This window comes from Syngnathoides biaculeatus, chromosome 10, assembly GCF_019802595.1.
Source record: "Syngnathoides biaculeatus isolate LvHL_M chromosome 10, ASM1980259v1, whole genome shotgun sequence".
Classification (NCBI taxonomy): Eukaryota; Metazoa; Chordata; class Actinopteri; order Syngnathiformes; family Syngnathidae; genus Syngnathoides; species Syngnathoides biaculeatus.
In genome coordinates this window covers 10,771,996-10,793,989 of record NC_084649.1, presented here as the reverse complement: position 1 = coordinate 10,793,989, position 21,994 = coordinate 10,771,996, and the positions used below count along the sequence as shown (strand labels likewise).

The 21,994-nt window shown below is 40.4% G+C and overlaps 3 protein-coding genes across 3 annotated transcripts in view; all 3 read left to right on the top strand.

The window, feature by feature from the left end:
• Positions 1-8,930, top strand: part of LOC133508037 (arf-GAP with coiled-coil, ANK repeat and PH domain-containing protein 3-like) — a 64,907-nt gene extending 55,977 nt beyond the window's left edge. The window contains 2 exon segments of the mRNA XM_061833737.1: positions 1,147-1,208; positions 7,733-8,930. Of these exon segments, the coding sequence (XP_061689721.1) occupies positions 1,147-1,208; positions 7,733-7,869 (199 nt within the window). The 3' untranslated portion in view covers positions 7,870-8,930.
• Positions 8,931-9,493: 563 nt separating this feature from the next.
• ube2j2 (ubiquitin-conjugating enzyme E2, J2 (UBC6 homolog, yeast)) lies at positions 9,494-15,905 on the top strand. Its single transcript, XM_061833652.1, has 7 exons — positions 9,494-9,651; positions 10,674-10,804; positions 13,063-13,103; positions 14,114-14,216; positions 14,314-14,452; positions 14,523-14,603; positions 14,682-15,905. The coding sequence occupies exons 2-7, from the start codon at positions 10,674-10,676 to the stop codon at positions 14,970-14,972; spliced, it is 786 nt and encodes a 261-aa protein (XP_061689636.1). The 5' UTR covers positions 9,494-9,651; the 3' UTR covers positions 14,973-15,905.
• Positions 15,906-17,817: 1,912 nt separating this feature from the next.
• On the top strand, positions 17,818-18,853 carry LOC133508147 (RING finger protein 208-like). Its single transcript, XM_061833941.1, has 3 exons — positions 17,818-17,855; positions 17,942-18,280; positions 18,622-18,853. Exons 1-3 carry the CDS (start codon positions 17,842-17,844, stop codon positions 18,710-18,712), a joined length of 444 nt encoding a protein of 147 aa, XP_061689925.1. The 5' UTR covers positions 17,818-17,841; the 3' UTR covers positions 18,713-18,853.
• The last annotated feature ends 3,141 nt before the right edge of the window (positions 18,854-21,994 follow it).

Here is a 21,994-nt window from a genome sequence, read left to right as displayed (position 1 = left end):
GTGAATGCGTTATGAAAAGTTGTACACTTTCATTCCAATATGCCACCGCTACCTAGAGGTTCTGAAGAAGTTGTCATTCCAAAATGCTACTGCCACTTTGTTATGAGACACACTACACTTTCATTCCAAAGTAACAGGCGTACTGACTGCCTATATTTACAATTATGGTCATAAGATTACACCTACACAGACATCGTCACCCTGTAAGTTAGCCTACACTTTTATCCAGCGGTGGACAACGTATAGATAGGGTCTACTTACGGCCTCCCATGTTTTTTAATCATCTTTAATCACTGATCATTTACACAAGCAAGTCCTGCAATATGTGTTGCATTAATTTAACTTTTTTCCTCCTACAATTGGTTAATTCAAATGTATTTATTTGTATTTTTTCTGTTTTTCTTTTTTGTCACTACATTTCTTTTTAATTGATTCATTTCTGAAATCTGGAGTGAGATCAAACTCAGAATCACCTTTATTTTGACAAGTATGTTTTCTTTAAAAAACTGTACCCATCTTAAAAATTCTGGCTGGGTAATCAAGCATATGAGCACGAATCTGTGTTTACTCCTTTACTAAATAAAAGTAGGGTTGTGAATTTCAAAATGAGAGCAAGTAAATAAATGTGTTCCAATAAAGTGCTTAACTTCAGAATAGTTTTTGGGGAAAAAAAACTAACCACAATAGAGAATGCATCATGTGTTGATCATTTGAGAAGAAGGAACATCATGCATCGTAAAAATTGCACTCTACATATGTTAAAGGATTTTTGGGGGGAGTTTTGAGGTCAAATTTGAGGGGTGTGCATTATACACAAGAAATTACCGCATTTCATTTGGTACTTCATAAGATAATGGAAAATATTAGTCAGCACTAAATATAAAATTTGATGTCATTGCATGTGTATGGGTTTGAAATGATCTGGATGGCAAATGAAGGAAGTAATTAATTGCCACGAAAATAAAATGCAACGAATCCAAATGCCACGCAGCGCAAAAAACTTGGCTCGTTACCCCAACCAGTGTACTCCACCACTTGTCTCAAATCAGCCCACAACCCTAAGTTCAAAAAAAATGTTGGCCCAATATGACAACAAAGTGAAACAAAATCCACTTCCTAATGTCCTTGTCGTCTCTGTCCTTTCAGCCTGCGTTTGGCCCGGATGAATGAGGAGATGCGAGAGGCAGAAGCCCCCCTGGGACAACCAGGTCAATACCCCAGCACCAGTCCCACTGAGCAGCAGTACAGGAAGTGCATCCAAGAGTTCATCTGCCTCACCATAGAGGAGTTCTAGCATCTCTAGCCGTAGTGTCCTCCTGTAGCTGCCTCTAGACAATGATGTCAGCTAGATCAAGGCTTATGGGCAACGCAATCCCCTTGATGGACCTTTTCTAACTCTTGCTGACTAAACTGCCCCCTGCACCTCTGAATTTCTGCTAATATTCTGCTCACCATGCCACACTAGCCACATCACATCAAGTCAAACGACATCTGCTTGTTGGTTTTCTGCTAACATCGTCTCACGCTGTGGTTTAACCCGTCATATGAGGCTGCGGGTGCTCTGTTGCCTGTCACTCCACGAACCCGGATCATGACATCTCTCCTCAGCCTGAGGTGTAAATAGTCTCATTTAGATATGGTTCACCGTTATGACCTGGAATGAGGCAAACAAAGAGCAGTTGTTACATTCATCAAAAAAAAAAAAAAATCACCGTGCATATAAAGCGGTGTCAGGGAGGGAGATAAAACTGTGACAAAAAAAAAAAAGACTTCAGCAGCTTTCAGGGGGAGAAAGCCTTGTCTGCTTTGTAGAGTGAGAGTTAAACAGTCTGATAGTATGGTACATTTTTGTAAAACAAAAACAGACACTGGCAAAAATGAAGTATGAACTTGATGTTTTAATGTCAACCAGTTCCTAGCAATTTTCATTTATTTTAATCTCAAAAACTATAATACCTCATTTTTTGGGGGTCAATGGGGACCATAACCCCCCACTTGTCAATTGAATACAAAATACAAAAATTTGAGTACCGGCCCACTTCATCGTTGCTACAGGCAGGCACACTCAACCCAGCTGAACGGCAACACTACATTTCCGGGTTTTAACTGAGCGAGTCTCAGCAGCTATGTAAATACACGATCTTTAGGTGTACCTAGGTTGTGTTTTACAGCAATACTTAACTATAATGATCTTTTTGTTAAGTTATTGTGTTGGATGTAATAGTGAAGCTTGCGTTCATTCTCACCAGCCAGCCATGAACATTGTAACAGGTTCAATTGAAAAAAGATCCTGTGGAATAGCTTGAAAAGGTTAAAAAAAAATTGAACATTTGATGGAAGGGAATCTTTAAATGTTTTGCTAGTGAAGTGTGGCTTCCGCTGACCAATCAAATGCTGACCTTACTGTGGGCTGATTGGTTGAAGACACAGTCCCATTGCTAATGAAGTTGAAATTACATTGGCCAACTTTACTGATTCGTAAACCTCATTCATATATAGTAAAACTGGGGCTGTGAACCCAACCCTATTGCAAATAGCTGCAAATGTCAGTCACTAACAACCCCCTAAAAAGATTTAGAATTTCCTGTAGATTCCACAAAATGACAGGAACGCACATTTTTCCATTAGACAACACTATTACCTCAGTAAACCTCCTCTTTTACTTCAACATAATTCCTTGACGCCAAGATGCAGTAACATGGCACCAAAGTAATAATTTTTCAGTTTGACATCCCTTTGGCCTTTTGAGCACAAAAACAGTGAATAGGTGGGTTTTCCAGCAAAAATCCGTTCCCCAAAAACATCCAAATGGTAACTACGTGGGTAGTAACTGCAAAGATCGTTATTTTAAATGACCATAATCCTAAAATTATATGTATACAATTAACAATCTCATATTAACTCTAATTTGTTTGTTACATGAACGTTTGCAGGAGCAAAAGCGACAAACTCCAGGAAGAGATAATAATGAGTGGCGCTTGACATAAAGAAAAGTTTAATGCTTCATTTTTTCGAGCGATAATACGTTGCACTTTTTACACCTTCAGTATTATAATTTTATTATATTTTCATTTGTTTTCAGGTCTTCTTTTTTTTCTGTCATCTGTTTCTGTCTGTCTCTTTTATTTGTCTTCCCAGAGGATCTGTGCAATGCATTTGCTGATGCAGTTTATTATATTCTGTTAATGATTGTCATTTTAGTCTTAAAATATTACTCGGAAACAAAAGTGTTTTGGTCGTATCACCACAATAGCAGTCATAGAATCCCTTTTCTCCACGTTTGTGGAACGTAGAAAGGCCTTATGTCACATTTGAATAAAACAACCAGCGTTCAGTACTAGAAGAGATTCTCTGAGTTTATGGAAATATATGTACTTTAGTTTTTTGTTCATTTTTGCATTCAGCGGTGAGGAGGATGTGATAAACTGGTCAAATGTAAGCGCAGTGGTTGGATGTGGCAGTAAGGAAGTGTACCATAAAATGATTTACACTTCACTTGAAAACAACTGTGCTGCTCCCTGCCCTTTACCGAAAATAACAATAACTTCATGGCTATATAACCACACCTGCATTTACTTGTAAATACTCCTCCAAGTTACAATATCTGTATCAGTGAGATTATGGAGCACATTTTTTTTCTTACATGTTTACACACGTTGTAGACGCCGATGCCTAATAGCTGATCTCTGCATGCTTTGTGGGCGAGTCAACATGATTGGCGCTCCTAGCATGCTCTGCTATATATTTTTTTTTTTTTTTTTTTTTACGGTTTTGATCACATTGTGCAGTGCAGTCCCGTGGAGTAAGCATGTACCAACATGACCTCTCTGATGTCACAGTCCCGAATCCTTTCCACAAACAGTCATTTCATATTTCTGTGGTTTTAGTTTCCTCTGCCAAAGACTTTTGAAAGGAAAGTGTCTGACCTTCTGTGATATTACAGGGGGGGGAATTTTGTATTCTTCAAAGTGAAACTGTTTCTGAGTAGATGCAGGCTAGTCTTACTATGCTTTGTGAAGTCACCGAGTGGTAGAAACACTTGTTTGTGTGCTCACATGATCAGAAACAGAACTCAGATTCTCACATGGCAATAGTTATAGACTGGAAGTAGTATCAGTCTATGGTTGTGGGGGGGTGGGGGGTGAAGTATTCAATGTTGTGTCCATTGTGTGTGTTGACATAGGAGTGGTGAAAAGGTGCTGTAAATAGTACACGTGTATTTGAACTCCATGCCTGCCTCTCAGCATTCCATCGCATATCGTGACGCTCTGATCTGTTTCATGTTTGTCTTTTCATTCTCTTTCAAAACTACTCAACAACCCAACAGTTGGACATCTTGGAAAATATTATTCCATGTCTTTAAACATACTGAGATGAGTGGACAAAAAAAAGGAAAACAAATAATAAAACTGAGAAACTCTTCATGAACTAACCCAGCCTCTAGTTGCTTTTATTGCTTTTGTCCTCTTGCATTGTCTCAGCATTGTAGCAATATTTATTATCCGTTATATTACAATTGATCACTGTCAATATTTGACTCCAGTCATTGTTCTTTGCTGGGAGACTAACATGTTTTAATATCTGCTCTAGTTTGTCCTGATTTACCTGGAAACACTGGGTGTATTCAAAGTAGTCAAACAGGCAAATAAAAGTGTGCCATACCTTTTTAAATGCTGCTTTTTACAATTAAAATTCTCTGCAGTCCTCAGTATCGGGTGGTGCAGGACTTTTAAGCCTGCAGCAGTACTCCGAGCCTTGAATAATTCAGTGTCTCCACTTGTAAAACATTCATGTGACCTCGCAAGCATTTTTTTTTTTAACCAGCTATGAAATTTTTACTTACTTGCAAGGAATGTTTTAAACGGTCATTTTTTATTCATGAAAAGACAGCGTGGGATGATAACAACTAACTGACATGTCACTGCCTCTCTCACTGCAGGGGTTGCCAAGGGCAGCAGAAGGTTAAAATCCTTACCACAGGATAGAGTGAGTGAAGCATCCTGGGCCGCCTTATTTAATAGAGGGACACTTTGGTGCTTTCTTGCTCTGATCGCGGTGGTTTGGTCATTTTTTTTTTTTTTTTTTTTTTTGAGGGGTCTTTTGCTTGTTCTGAGGGAAAACATCTTGAGCTGCCTTGTCTTGTAGCAAGATATCCGCCTGACATATTCATCGCTGCTGTCTCAATAGCCACACAACCCAAAGTATCAAATGAGATTCAATACAAGAATTCCTAAAAACAAAGGTATCATTTCATAAAGGTATTACTATTATAATAAGGACAAGCCTAGTTTTTATTGCACTAGTACCTGGAGAAAGTAAATGGTTATGGCAGCTATAGATAAGCAAATGAAAATCGATTTTCATACAATTTGGACGTGAGCAGGCAAGGAACTATTAGATACAGGATGTAGTATAATACAATACAATAATGGTTCATTTTCACATATTACATGCATTTTACTACCATATGATTGGCTGCTGACCAGTCCGTGATGTAGAAGTCCACTGGCCTAAGTTCCAGCTCACCCATGACCCTAATGAGGATAAGCATTAAACAAAATAAATGGAAGGACTACTACACCCTACTAATGTATTTAGTTATAATTACATGGTGTAGCTGCTGTGCGAAGTTACCAAATCATTCTAGCACAGCAGATCAGGAGAAGTAAACATAAATTTCGCTGATGAACATATAACTCACAAATGGTCATAATACTCGAGAAACGTGGCTTTGCATCCTATAATAGAACAAAGGTTCTACTCATCTCTGACGGAGACCTACCAAGATACTTATTATTGTAGTGTAGGATGCCACAGTTAACTCAATAAAATATCAAAATATTAGAGAAACATGGTGAGCAGTTCTGTAGAGTCAAACCACAAGCCACATTTTACACATTCATAAACAAATAGTACCTCTTTCACATTGTCTATCAAAACTGACCATTACTTAAATCTTCCAACTTTTGTTTCGGGTGTTATTACGAGTGCGCCGATCATGTTGACATAAACATTCAGCATCTTCAAAACATTGCGGGTATAATTGACCGTTCATGTTAATTCCTTGACAGGCCAGTGCATTTAACTTTTATTCAGATTAAGTTTGTCGTATCATGAATTTTTATTGATAAAAAAATTCTAAATACCGTTTCATATCATGTTCTATTCATATCAGTTGAAATTGGAAATGATCATTTCTGAGTTTGAAATTTTTGTTTTGTATTTTAGTTATGTATTTCTTTTATTTTTAATTTACATTTATATTGTATTCATCTGTTAACAAGAAGTTTTAAAATGTTTTTTCCCAATTTAGTAATATACCCGTATTTATTATTTTTGAATTTTATTTTGCAGTTATATGAATCTGTTAATATGAAAAATCCTTCGAGTCATTGACATCACATCAGTATTGTTGGATTAGCAGTATCATGTATGACTTATCTTTTTAATTTATTTTTTATTAAGAGTTTATTATAAGTGATGTACAAATTATATATCTATAGAATTTATTTTTTGTATTTTTTTCCCTCCATAACTAATTTCACCATAACACAACAGCAACAATGAAAATCTGATCAAATCAAAATCCTGCTCTCAAGCGTTATCTTGCTGCCGTGAGCATGAGCACCAATCTAATCTAATCAATTCAGACTCAACTTCACTATACTGTATAATTATTGGTGACGGCTGCAGTGGCTTCTACACCATGTTGGTCTATTAGTCTGGGTTGTTGGCAAGTTTGAAGCCCAAGGCTTGCTTGCATAAAGCCTTCGTTACTGAAGAGTACTCTTACCTTACAACACAGCAGATAAGAAACCACTGACGAGCATGCTTTAGTGCCTTGTTGTAGTGATAGGAAAAGCAAACAGGCGAATGGCTTTGTAAAAGCATGCCCATGTCCCTGCTGAATACACGCAAAGCCAATGAGCTTCTTATCAACAATACTTTTATACACTTGTAAATATAGTTTATATTTTTGATCACCATAAATTCACAGTCATTATGATGCACCTACTACATTGTTAAGCATTGGCCCTTATTAAGTGGCAACACACGATCATATAGCTGAAATATTGCTGTCTGCCACAACCAGTTTATCCAATATTAGTCAAGGAATTTTGTATTAAGTAGCTGGAAAGTCATGGAAAATTCATGGAATTTTGATTCTCTGGAAGTGTATGAACCCTGGCGCCACTTTTGAATGCTAAACATTTTTCATCTATCGATGCAAACAGGTTTTAGTGACAGGCAGAACAATTAAATGCTCTTTCATTAGATAGTAGGCGGTGCAAAATTTTAAAACTAAATAAACCCATGTCCCCGCTTTTTCTCCCATTCATACAACAGAACAACAGCTCTGTGTTCTGCCTGGATTTTTCATTTGTAAACTGAGAATAGATTATTATTATTTCTGTACACTCCATCTAATTGTTGCAACATTTTGTTTGGTGGCACATCATGACATTTTTCAAATGTGAAATGTGTGCTTTGGCACGATAAAAGTCGGGAAACATTGCAGATAACAAACAGGATGCTCCCCACTCTGTTCCTGTGCATTTTCTTTTGCTCGTACTCAGTGCAACTTCCACCTAGTAGAGCTGCCCTATATTTTCTTTTCAAAACAAATCACGTGCTGCTGGGCTTTTGGTGTTTCATGGAACACTCTTAACATTTCCATCCACTTTCGACAGCCACATCACACCCATAATGATCAAAACGCCTTGACTTTCAGGTGACATCTCCCGTGTTGAAGTCTTTCGCGAGTTTTCTCTCCTCGCATCTCTCCAGCCCGAGAAGCTGAGGAGAAGGAGTCTGCAGTTCAGCCGCTGCGAGAAACCTGAGGGGAACCGTCATCATCTTAAAGTTTAGAAACCAATGATTAGAATATATTTCACTTCAATATAGAGGATCAAAACTTGGCTTTTAAAAAAATCCATCATTTTTACATTTGAAGAAGCCAAATGTCTAATATTATTTGGTTCAAATTTATGTATATCAAAACGTTTGTTAATGCATGCTATAGTGTTTTTGCGATTGCTAAACTTGAGACTTTATTTTTTTAGTAAACTGGATTTTCTCAAATAATTGCCTACACTCTTGTAGAAGTCATGCCTCAATTAATCATTGTAAAAAAAAAAAAAAAAAACATGTCACATCTCCTTCTCCCTGGATTAAATGTGAAACAAATTCCTTGTAACAATAAAAGGTATTATCGGTATAGTCAACTGTAGTGGAAAGGATGTCAGCCTTAAAGTTCTGCAATTTGGATTTCAAATCTTGCCTCCTGCATAGGTTTGAATGTGAGTGTGAATACTGGTTTGTCAATATATGCACTGCAAATATCAGATGACCAATCCAGGGTGTCACCCAAAGTCACACTCCAGCACACCTGTGACCTTTAGGACAAGTGAAATAGAAAGTAGATGGATGGGTTGTTTGTATTATTGAGGGAATGACTGGAGTGCTCCAGGTTTTATATCCGAATGTCGGTCAATTTACTTTCAGGAAGTTGAATATTTATTGCCATCTGTCTAATAATCATTTGACCCCACACCCAAAGACTTGATGTTTGCTCTCTGAATGGCTTGCACTTCCATGATTGATACACAAAGTAGCACGTGCCTCCTCTGCCCCGTTTGAACTGCTGCCATGTGACTGTTGATAAGTATCAACAACATTGCCAACAAAACAGAGCATGGCTTGTTGTCGCTGTCAAATGATGAAAGTCATCCTGTTGTTTTCACCTCTTGACTCCTTTTCACATCGCTTTATTTCTCTGATTTTGTCACACTTGACCTCAATTCTAGATAAACGCTTGAGCGCAGCCACTCAAACCCAATTGTGACAAATATATTTGGTTGGAAATGCCAATTTATGTTTTGTATAATTTTGTAAATTGCACATTTCATAATAAATGATACTCATTAACATCTGTGCTTGTTACTGCTATACCTATTAACATTAATGGTGACATAAAACAGGTACTTCTGCACGTCTTGAAATCGTCACAAAATATCTCGAGCATCATGAATGCAAGTGTCAGTATAATATACTGGGTGTTTATGAAGGTTCTTCGACTTAAAAGTACAATAAATCATAGGAAATTATAGCAAAAACAGAAATAGATATTGAGGGTCCACTTTTATATGTGTAACTGTCTGATCAAATACTCTGTTTCAATTAACTTTGTGTGCCAGTCTGAGTGAAACAACTAAATATATTTAGTTGCCAGCTAAATATCGAGAGGCAAACAACCATTTCCACTAATGGGCAGTTTACAATCTTCAACGAATTTAACATGCCAGGTAAAAAACACAATGGGAATGTCCTAACCAGACAGAAATACGGTGAGCCACCGTAAATCCACCGTACTGCTGTGGCCGCACGTGATACTGTAACACCGCCAGGTCAAGTGGTGGCGCTGAAGAGCTTCAAGGTCATCTGCATAACCGCCAAGAGGAAACGAAAAGAATGAACCCGGAAGTGAGTTTTCTGTCTCTATCGTTCTCTCTCTTCCCCCCCTGCTGCTGCTTCCTTGTGCTAACGTTACGTCGGTGTCTTCGTCTTTCAGATTCGGGTCTGACCGCTGAAACAAAAGTCCTAATTCTTATCCAGGGCCGAATTCACAGTTTTGCCCGGGTCTCTGGAGAGGTATGGCCAATACCACACATTGAGGTTGGAAATATCTCACATGGAGCTGACCGACTCTTGTTTGTAGCGCCACGGCGGCTAGAATTAGCCACCTGAGCGGAGCACTGGCCTACGCTAGCTTTTAGCGGCTAATAAGTGTTTACACACCGGATTTGGCAGTATACGCACCTACTCGAGGTGTATAAATCGCTTTGTTGTCATACTAGTCCAATCCCCGCGACTGACCCAAACTTTGTCACTCTCTGTTTGCTAAGAGTTTGTGCACAGTATGGAACCACTTAAAAGACATCAAACGTCAGAGCAAAGAGCCTCGCATGAATGCGAGATCCCTAAACACAATTAGTGACCGGAAAACTATTCTTGTTGTGTAGTATCTCCGCGAACACAACTAGTTATTTTTATAATACAATCATTCTTGCTGTTTAGTGTGTCAACGATTGAACGTTATTTTGGCCGAGATCATCTACATGACGTTGTCAGCTGGTCCTCACATGGTAGTTCGTAGTTGCACAGTGGCGGTATTATTATCTTATAATAATAGCACATAAAAACGTGTTATGTATTTAATTTTAGTTCCTGTGGTTCATCAAGTTCATTAAGCCATGCTTGGTTTTCTATGTACGTTTTGACATCTGCTTTTGGTAATACAGGATTGTAAAACAATTTTAGATTTGTCACGTTTAAAACTACCATTGAGACCACTTCTTTTCTTTTTCCAGTATCTGTAGTTCTAGTTACCTGCCCCCTCTCATTCACTGCTGACACTAACAACATGGCTGTGAACAGACATTGACGAGTTTGAGTTGCCGAGTTCGTAATTTGTCTACTATTCTGACTGGTTTTGAGATTATTTTTCAAAATAGCGACTACCGAGTTTCACGGACGACATGAGTAGAATCATTTAAATATTGTTTTCATATGCCTTGCAGTCTGGTGCCCGCAAACATGTTAAAATTGCATTTGCCGAACTTCCAATTATTTATTTACTTCAGTTTTAGTGTGTAATCATTTTTAATTAACAGATGAACAACAACGGGAACAAGAGAGCTCCAACCACAGCCACTCAGCGACTTAAGCAGGATTACCTCAGGATAAAGAAAGACCCTGTGCCTTACATCTGTGCTGAGCCTCTTCCCTCCAACATCCTAGAATGGTACGCTCAACCATCCTTCCACCACACTGTCTTTTGTGTTTAATCAGAATCAGCTTTATTTGCCCGAGTGTGTAGAAAAGCACCCAAGGAATTTTTCTCCAGCAGACAGTGCTGCCCTGGTAACGTAATTCAAAACAAAGAATTAACAGTACATTTCCAGTCACGTTTTTATTTCGATAATTAAGATGTACTTAAAGCAATAAGAACTACTAACAGAAAGGCTGAAAGGGAATTTTGAGACAGATTCACTTGTCATTTTTGTAACGGTTAAAACAAACTCAGGATTGCTCAGATGTTAGCCGCTGGGTCAAGTTTGAAGTCTTCCCATCCAAACCCTTGTGTGCACCATACATCATCACGAAAACGTGGTCTCGGTTCAGTTTAAGTGAGGACACGGCACGTGCCAAAAACAAACCAGTGTTGAAGTGGAAGCAAAAAAAGCAAAAGTGAAATGACAAATATTTAGCAGTGAAGATCAGCAAATGCCTCTTGCTGCTTTCTTTTTGGCTTGCCTGTGTGTGTTTGGATATATCTTGGGATATATTTTTAGAAGCCTTTTGTGACAACTTCAATGAAAAAAAATTGCACTATACAGGAAGTTCTCGAAGTACAACGTACTCGACCTGTGATCTTTCAATTTTACGGCGTCTGCAATTTTGTCCCCAACACCATTTAGTGTTTCTGCTAGGCTAGTGCATATTGCTTACTCGTGTTTGTGGGACGGGAGTATCTTTGTCTTTTTCGCCCACCTTTTTACACATTATGGCCCGAAAGAAGAAAGCTGTTTTTTTTTTTTTTTTTCCCCAGCTATCCCGGTCCAGCCAAAAGAAAAGCAATTACCATAGAAACGAAGCTTAATGTCATAAAAAGATCGGCGAAATGAGTAACACCGACGAACATCGATAAAGACTTGGGCTTCAGTTGTGGTCAACCGTGGTGATCTTTATTAAGGACAAAACCCGTATTTTAACGCATGTGAAGTGTTTCACTCCTATGAGGGATACAATGATCATGAAGAAACTTTTTGTGAAGAAAAAAAAAATTAAGCAACGTTCTTTGATCGTTGCCAAAATGGGAAGATTACGTTATGGATCGTGGATCAGAATCAGCGTAGGCTTAATTAAGATCAGCCGTACGTTCATACAGGAAGAATCACCGAGTATTTTCCAAACTTTGAAAGAGCAGCAAGGCAAGGACGTTGAGAAGGAGGAATTTACCACTAGCGAGGGCTATCTGCACTGCCTCCCATCCGCATTTAAACTTCTGCAATGCGATATGGAGAAAAAAAAATTTTGATCCCAGTATTAGTAAGGCAGTATCCTGAGAATCTTTGTCATTTTGAAGTAATGTGCTATGTACTGCTTTTTAAATGTATATGACTTTATGGTATTAATGTATCGCCGGTGTTTTGTTGTAACTTCACTCTGTTGGAGTAGTTGTGTATGTTGTAAGGGCGTCTCAGTCAGTTTTTGTCCAACAGAGTGACTTTATCTGCCCTACATGTCAGATGCTACGTTATTGTAGCAACAGAGCTAACCAAATAACTCACACATCAATATAGAAACATAATAAATGTAGGCTTATATCATAAAATAGACAATTTGATATCAAGCAGCAATTCTTGATGATATAGTACTGTAGTGGGGATTTTTTTTTTTTTTTTTTTACTCATTTTTTACGTTTTGTTATTTTGATTTGGATATTTAAGCAGGGGCTACAAGTAAAATAGTGTGTGTGCTATGTAAAACATTTTGACTCAAAGAAATGAGATCTTGCACCTGAATGAAAATACACCCAAGTATTTGTATATACAGGGTTCGATCGAACCACCTGCCAGCCTTTTTATACACTTATCAAATGTGTGCCAGATTCTATTTACATTTCTTTGTCGAGGCTCAGAACGTGACCGGGCTGTTGCCTTCAGATAGACTTGAATGTGTTCTGTGTCACAGTCATGTGTTTGTTCGTTTGTACAGCTCAGGGCAAAGGTGAGAATCATGAAAGAAAATGTGGCGTTTGTGGCTGAACACCCAGCATGTATTGTCGTTAATTGCTTTTGAATTTTATTGAGGTGAAGAGAGTCTGGGGGAAGTTGCCAAGTAACCTCTATTTGCTTTTTGTCAAGACTTGCACCAAGTCGATGACGTCTCAGTGAGGTCACATATGTTATGAAGAGACTCAAGAGAAACGCACCAGGAGGTCGTCTTGTTTTTCTTCAAAAGTGGTAATATCAAATATTTGTCTTGTGTGTCCTACAGGCACTACGTGGTGAGAGGTCCAGAGAAAACTCCTTATGAAGGTAAAAATCTGCTCCTGAACATTCTCATCAAAAATTAATTTCCAGTCTTATGATTGATGTCATATTGGAGACGTTGGCAGTCTCTCCACCCAAAAAAAAATGGCACCTGTGTGTCATTCCTATCACATTAGTTTTGGTTCAGTGGCGCTACATGACCTTAACCTACAGGATGTTGCACTTCAATTAAAAAAAAAAAGTGCGTCAACTGATGATTCATTGTCTTGACTACCATTCGCCCAAGTCACAAGCTGACATGCTATTTTCATGACGTGTTTTCGCAACATGTCCAAGAACTGACCTTTGAGGGACCCCATATGTCATTGTCATTTGTTGGGGTTGAGCACTTCCAGTTGTCACAAAGTAGCTCCTTAACTCCAGGTTGGACCTGGATTTGCTGTCAAGCAACAATCACACAGAAACGCTGTCGTAATATTTATAAACGGGTACTATAACAATACTTGCAGGTACCATATTGTCATGCCGATAGGACGCATTTAAGATTCTTACATTTTCTCCAAAATGTAAACGGCCTCCAACCTCCCAGCGACTCGACATTGTATTGTAGCGCTCCCAGCATGCTTTGAAACAATAAAAGCACTCATCAGATAAAGTTTAATGCGAACGTGCATTACTAATAACTTCTCTTTCGTACAAGTATAAAAACAAGTTGACTGCTGGATAAAAGAAGTTAACAACTTTCAAGCTTGTACATCCAAACACAACGAATGACGTACATTTTCGCCGGAGACATAATTCTTTGAATGTCGTTCCCCCCAGCGTGTCACATAACTTGCAGTCTTCATCTTATCTTATAGTCTTCTCTGAACACTTGAAAAGCTAAAGAAAAAGAGAGCACATGCGCAGAGTTGATCCTTAATCTTTTACATCTTGTACTGTCTCGCATATGATATGATGCACAACTGACTTTAAAAATGTATTATATAAAAAGTAATACTGTGCACAATAATAATCTTTTATTCTCATCAAATTTTCCTCCACGTTTATTGTAGGGGGTTATTATCACGGAAAGCTCATATTTCCTCGGGAATTCCCTTTTAAACCACCAAGTATCTACATGATCACGCCCAACGGCAGATTTAAGTGTAATACAAGGTAAGAAGACCCTTTGCATTTTTTTTTTTCTTGGACTCATCGGCTCCCAGTGTGGCCACGTTGCCGTGCCGTAACGCCCCCCCATGTCGCTCCACAGGTTGTGTTTGTCCATCACAGACTTCCACCCAGACACGTGGAACCCGGCATGGTCTGTGTCCACCATCCTCACGGGTCTGCTGAGCTTCATGGTGGAGAAGGGACCCACCCTGGGCAGTATCGAGACCTCGGAGCACACGGTGAGCCTAAATGAGCGCGATGAAGTCCGGCGGTAAGGCGTCTCTTTGAACGCTGTGCTTGTTTTTCCAGAAACGACAGCTCTCGGCCCAAAGCCTCGCCTTCAACCTCAAGGACAAAGTCTTCTGTGAATTGTTCCCCGATGTTGTGGAGGTGAGTCACCATAAACTCGCGGCTTTTCTTGTTCAGCTTTGCCGTCACTCACAGTTATTGTTTGTGTGGCGTCACCAGGAAATCAAGCAAAAACAGAAAGCACAGGAAGAGTTAAACGCCCGCACTCAGCCCCTCCCCTTACCTGACGTGGTGCCAGACGGCGACCCCCAGCAGGCTCATTACGGCCTCCCCGTCCTTAATGGAGGTCCTGTCCCACTCGGGGGCGCCAACCCCGCCCAGGGCCTGCAGCAACCCAATCGCAACCACGGACTCCTCGGCGGCGCGTTAGCCAACCTGTTTGTGATCGTCGGCTTTGCCGCGTTTGCCTACACGGTCAAGTACGTGCTGAGGAGCATAGCGCAGGATTGAGGGCCGGACAGACGTCAAGTGGACGGGGACGTCACGGATTGTGGAGGACAGAAAGCAGCCCACCCAGGAAGGACTTTGAGGTGCAGGGGGGGGAACCAACGTGGCTCATGGGTTCTGGAGGAGTCGCGTCTTTTACACCGCTGTTCAATAAATTGGTCGTGTGGAGAGACTTCGTTTTTTCCAGCACTATTGGCAAACCTTTCCTTCTGCATATCATTTTTCTTTGTTTTAGTCAGCGTAAGGTTTACACAAAAAAGAGTGAGACCACGGTCGGAGATTGCAATGACCTACTGAGGCACATAAATGTTTTTCTCCAATTTTTCTCCTTTTTCTTATCTGACTGATGATACATTTCTGTCAAAAGTTTGTGTTTTCTTAAGAACAAAAGTAAAGTCTTGGTAGGCAAAAGTATGAAGCAGGTCTGTGCCTGTGACCATCACAATGCCGTTGTAATGAAGCGACAGCAGCTGACACGTCAGCTCCCTCCAGTCAACCCGTGAGCCCAATCAGAAGTGAGTCGGGACCAGCGCAGTTTGGAATTGGTTTAGCTGACCATTCAAGCATCGTTCTGTACGCCCCGAATAAGGAGGCACGTGAGGAGGATCAACATTGAGTTCTGTTTATTATTATTTTTTTTTCCCGATCAATTTTGTCATTTTAATTTATAGACAAGTTTGGAGTGCGTAGTCGGACGACGCAAAGTGTCCACCTGACTGCTGTACATTGTACCTTTGTGCATTGCGTTTATTAGTGACGCTAGTGGACCTCTTTTTCTCAGCAGCGAAACTTCAGAAATAAACGAATCATAAATGGACTGCTCTTGTCTAATTGTAAAGCAAAATGGCCCAGTTGTCACGCTTCACTTGTTTCTATTTGTAAAGTCGAGGCAAATAAAGGAGCCCGCCTGCCAGAGCAGCCTTTTCAAAAACAGAAGTGCGACGACTAGATTGGAATGATCTTTTCATGTCTTGAACGTGCGCGCTTTTCAAATCTTCTTGGTCACGTGAACCTCTTAATTCGCCACGCCGACTTTAGATGACACATCAAAGCCACGTTTCAGCAACGCTTCTTTGCATTTCCACTGAAAGGAGGTGATTGTTTGTGCTGGTGGGCCTTATCAGGTAGGGAGGTGTGTCGTCGCTGTGCTTCTTTGCAGCAGGCAATATAAAAATATGCTAAAGAATGCAGTTGAATGGCCAGGCCATATAATTGTGGCCTTCAGTAGATAATACCAATTTTAAACCAACTGTGATTGAAACACTTAATTGTTTTAATCTGGACACACAATGTGACACCTGTGAAATTTCTGCATAATAGTCCATACGATGTCATCTGATCAATCACAAGAGTAAACAGTCTGCTCAACCCACTGGTTTGAAAACTTTCTTTTTTTTTTGCATTGCTTTGCTGGAGATTATTTTTTTTTCCGAGGTAACTAAACACGTCCACTCTTTGATGCTCCCTCCAGCATGCTTCACGTTTGGTGTAAAGTTTTATTGGTGTGCGTTACCATATTTCTTATTCCTCTGAAACAATTACACTTCACTTTCATCTGTCCACAAAATATTATTGCAGTACTGCTGTGGAACATCCACGTGCTCTCACAAAGTGTCCTTTAGAAAACTTCCATTGTGCAAGTGTTTTTTTTTATTTGTCCCCCCCCCCCTCACAGCAATAGTTTCATCCTTGTCTTGTTTGTGTAGTGTTGAGGAAGGAATGAAATCTGAGTCGTTTTTTATCCATCCATCCATTTTCCTCACTACTTATCCTCACGAGGGTTGTGGAGAGTGCTGGAGCCTATCCTAGCTGTCAACAGGCAGGAGGCGAGGTACACCATGAACTGGTTGCCAGCCAATCGCAGGGCAGATTGAGACAAACAGCCGCACACACAATCCCACCCAGGGGCAATTTAGAGTGTCCAATTAATGTTGTTTGAGTTTGGAATGTGGGAGCAAACCAAAGTGACCGGAGAAAACCTACGCAGGCACGGGGGGAACATGCATACTCCACACCGGCAGGGCCGGGATCGAACCCGAGTCCTCACAACTGTGAGGCCAACGCTTTACCAGCTGATCCACAGTGCCCCCCCAGTTTTTTTTCTCTACGTGCAGTTAAATAAATAACACTCACAGGCCATAATAATAATAACACCAGTGCTATTAAATGAAGGGGGGAAAGTAACATGAACAAAATGTATACTAAATTAATATAGCCATGAATTGCATAATAAAATTTACTCCCATGCTGAACATTATCAGTAAGGTATGTTTCTTATTTTATTGATTTTGTGGTTATTTTTAGTGTATTTCAAATTATTTTATATACACAGTGTTACTATACTGTCCTTACAAACGATTGTATAGGCAAACAACTATTTTGTATCCACGTACATATACGTAAAAATAAACTAAAACGACTACTATTACTGCTGATAATGATCATTTACAGTCAATGTTTTCACAATATACCTACATATTAAATATAGCGTAACTATTTATCGTATAGGACATTTCATCCAAAAATGAGTAGTTTAAAAACACATGCCTTCATATTTTCCGGGACAAACAATTCAAATATTCTAAGGATATTCTTTCCATGGAAAACAAATAATGTGCAAGTTTTCAAAAAGTATGCAAACAAGCTGATACTCTCCATAAAAGCAATAGGCATTGATTAGATAAAGTAAAAGGGTATTTTCCCTCCTTGGTCCTGGGTAAATATACTTGTTTCTGTTGACCTAAGCATAAAGCACCTGGAGGAGCGCTCACGTGTCGGCTGAAAGGCGGAGTCGCGTCTTTTAAAGAGTCGCGTGTCGCACGGCAGTACTCACAACGCGCCTTCGACACTTGAGCACAGTACTGACCTCACAATGGACAGCAGCAAGTAAGTTCCAGAGTGTAAATTGAACTTGTTGCCTTTCTAAAGTTGCTACGTGTACTGAAGTCTACTTTGCATGCTTGCCATTGAAGAGACTGCAAGATGTTGCCCAGGGAAGATTTGGAGTGTGTGGTGTGCTGCCACGGGTTCTCACGCCGTCAGCGGGTCCCGCGCTTGCTGCACTGCGGTCACAGCTTCTGCACGCCTTGTCTGGAGAAGCTGGCCAAAGTGGACGCCGTGATCCGGACCATCTGCTGCCCCCTGTGCCGCTGGATCAGCTGCACCCGGGCCAGCCAGCCCCTGCCCGGGGTCTTGTGGGTCAACACCGAGATCTGGGATCAGGTAGCTGGGGAAGAGCAGACGAAGAGGAGGACCACCGCGGAGGAAGACTCCGAGGAGGTTTCGAACCAGCGGCTTATCAGACCAGTGTGGTAAGTGGCACATCTCTTGGAAAACTTTACGAGGAAAAGGCGTTTAAGCATACATTCACTCGACACGGAGCTTTAAAAAAATAAAATAAAATAAAATAAAATAAAATACATTTCTCGCCAAGAACCAAGAACCAAAATTCAAATACAGTAGTGAAGTAGCCCTAAGTGTTCATAAAATACAACATCCAAAATAAAAAACTGTGCAATGAATGGTCTTACTAGCGAAGGACGTACTCGTACATGGCTCTCAAGTATATGGAATAAATGCTCAAAGTGCGTTTGTGATGGAGTTGAAAACGAAAACGTGCAAAGAGTCAAACGTTTTGTGCGCTCCTCCCCAGGTTGGATTCCAACAACGCAGTTCTCAAGTCGACGCTCCAGAAAATGTTCAACTGCCTCGGTTCGCATGAGCGACACGTGCAGGCCTTCTGATGCTTTTCTTTCTTTCTTTTTTATTTTTCAAATGAATATTCAACCTGTACATAGATTGTGAAGAAATTGAGTAACTGTGAAAATGTGAATTGGAAGAGAAACTTATTTAGTGGTCATTATTTATCCGTTTCATATGCTATCATCCTGTCGATGTCTACCTACAAACTGCAGTGAATGCTGAGCTCAGTAAGAGCACATTTTTTGCACCTGCTTCATCAGACTGTATTTTCATTTATGTTACATGAATAAAAATAATATTACCCTGTATCAATATCTCTGTCTCCACCTTATTTCTTTATTTAGTGATGATGAATACCATGAATGTATATAAGAGTTACTGCTTGTGTAGTGGTACACACGCCTGACTTTGCGGGCAGGGAGGGGTAGATTCCCACTCAGTGATGGTGTCGATATCTGCCCTGGGACTGACTGGCGACCAGTTCAGGGTGTAATCCGCCTTTTGCCTGAAGCTAGTTGGGATAGGCTCCAGCTTTCCCGCAACCCTTGTGAGGATGAGCGGTTTGGCTAAAGCATTAATGGATAAATGTATATTGTCTGTATAGTCATATCCTGCTCAAAGAATGGAGTATTTATCCATCCATCAATCCATCCATCCATTTTCTTCACCACTTATCCTCACGAGGGTCGCGGGGATTGCTGGAGCCTATCCCAGCTGTCAACAGGCAGGAGGTGGGGTACACGCTGAAGTAGTTGTCATATGGAGTATTTAGGGACCTAAATTATTTTTTGGAATAAATATCTATTATTTCACAAATTAATAACAAATCATTTTCCACCTCACATTTATTCTCCCGGAGCTTGAACGGCTTTTCTACAAGTACTCCAACTAATTTGTATGTAGTGGTGCGTATTTTCACGTTGACGCTAGGAAAAGATGAATTAGTGTCCCAATGTGCAATGCCCAACAAAGTTTTAGACTACTTGTGCTGAGAACAAGAAGACCATTTGGCATCAAGTAGTGGTTTGACGCAATCAATTCGAGCTCTCACCCTTTCATGATTTTGAAGAGGAATAAAATGTTTCAAACTGGATTCCTCTTTCAATGCCCAAAGTTCAGGCGGCTCGTCAGAAATTACTCAGAAAATATCCTAAGCCACTAATCACAAAAGTGATTACGCTTGTGAGGACAAGTGGCTCAGAAAACAGAAGGATAGTTTAAAAACCCTCTCCTAGCATATAAAACATTTATTGACTTCCAAATTCCTGCTCTAAAACAATTATCTGCATTCAGTGTGATGAGGTATTTTATCATTCTTATATTTGTCAATATTTAACTACATTCGATGACTTATTACAGTTCTCACAGAGGCAACTGCTGTGATGAGTTTCTGGAGAAGTAATGAAGGCATATCGATGACTGCCACTGGGCGTGACGCCCGCAGTGTTTGTTTTGAAATTACTGTGCCATTCATTAGACGGTGGCCAACAGGGCCAAAAAGGGAGCGAGCGCTGGAAACAGCTGCGAATGCAGAAATGACACAAGACCAAAAAAAGGACAGAAGCACTTCAAACAACACAAAAATGCTATCAGACGCACACACGCACACACACACACAAAATAAAAGAATCCTAAAATCTTGAAAAAAAAAATAATCACAAAAAAACAACTGTACAAGAAAAATATTGGAAACGATTGTACTGTAAAAAATATCTGGACAGTTCTCGTGTCATTAATTGTGATCTGCAGCAAACTTGGCGAGGCGACAATGCAGTGTTAATACTTAAAGTGCCACTGTCATGAAATGCATGATTTTTAGTATATTATTCATGAAAAAACGGCAGCCGACATGCGTTTTTTCACCACAAAACGTGATTTTGACATTATACAGCTTTTTGTAACTCCGGCTATGAAAATCCTCTCGAGAGATTTGTTTTCGAGAAGAAGCAGGAAGTGACCTACATGGCAGGACCGCCCTCAAGTGGAGGCGTTTGTTTCCGTTAGTTTTACCTGCGGGAAGGTAGCTCGTTGTTCCTTCGTGTTAGCCAAAATACTGGCTCGTTGCATTGCTGGAGATTGCTTGAAAACTCGGGAGGATGGATTTACCCTTCATAAGTTTGCAAGAGACCCGGTTAGTCATGAAAAATGGATTGCACGGGTGCAAAGGACGAGAGCTTCGTGGGTTCCAAATGACAGGTAGGTGTGTATGCAGCTACTAAAAAAAATAATAGTTTGGGGCGGACCACGTATTCCGTCTCATAACGAAACAAAAGATCCACGTACGTATGACAGGTGTGCTAAATGTGTCGATGTGTGCAGCGGACACCGTCGGCCTCGCCGGCGAAGGCTGCTGCGTCGCCTCGCCACCGAAGGCTGCCGCGTCGGCTCGCGTATGGCAGCGGCTATGAACAATGCTCCCGACAAGGATGATCTCAGCCGCTTGCGACGACAACGTCGTAAAGCAGCCCGGCTGGTCTGCGTGCCTTGTCGGCTGGGGTGACTCGCCAGCCGCCGGCATTGTCGGTCGGGGTGGTTTGTCGCGGCGCCGGGCCGCGATGGCTCATCTCTGCCGCGGAAGTTGATTGGACGGGGAGGCAGTTTGGCCGTGATCGCATATCATCTGAATATAGCTCGAAACAATAGGGTAATATTGCCCTGGTAACTTTACTCGGTTGTGTGGTGTTTTCCTTTTTGAAAAGAGCTTCCGTGTCAGAAGCCGCGTGTTCGTCTCCCATAGTAGGGTCCACCACGTGTTTTCAATGGCGAGTATCCGGGGTGACGTCACGGACAGGTGATGCAGCCAATATGGCTACCACTTGGATGTTGTAGAATGACACTTCTGCAACTTTGGGCATGGATGACGCGCTCTCCGCTCACACTTTTTTTTGTATAGACATTGAAGTGAATAATGTTATATGTATTTTTCATTACAATATCTATTTTAGAATGTTTATAGGGATGACACTTGACCTTTAAATTGACTTTTTACGGGAACTGCATGCGTTGTTTTGTTGATTGCATCAAAAACAAAAAACTAAGACCGGACGTCTTAGTTTTTGTTGTGGCAATTCTCAGGACAGTAGGAGGAATATCGCTTACTCACCACAAGAAAAAAAAAAAAAAAAGTAAAAAGGCATGATCTTAACTGTAACTCATTACTTGATAATGTACGCCGCACAAGTTGCCGTTACACCAAAATGAACTAATGACTGTAATATTTGTGTTAAAGCAGCACTTTAGTGTAGAATTGACATGCCAACACAGTACAGGAAAAACCTAAATATACTCCCAGTACACTTCTCTTAAGACACGCACAACGAAAC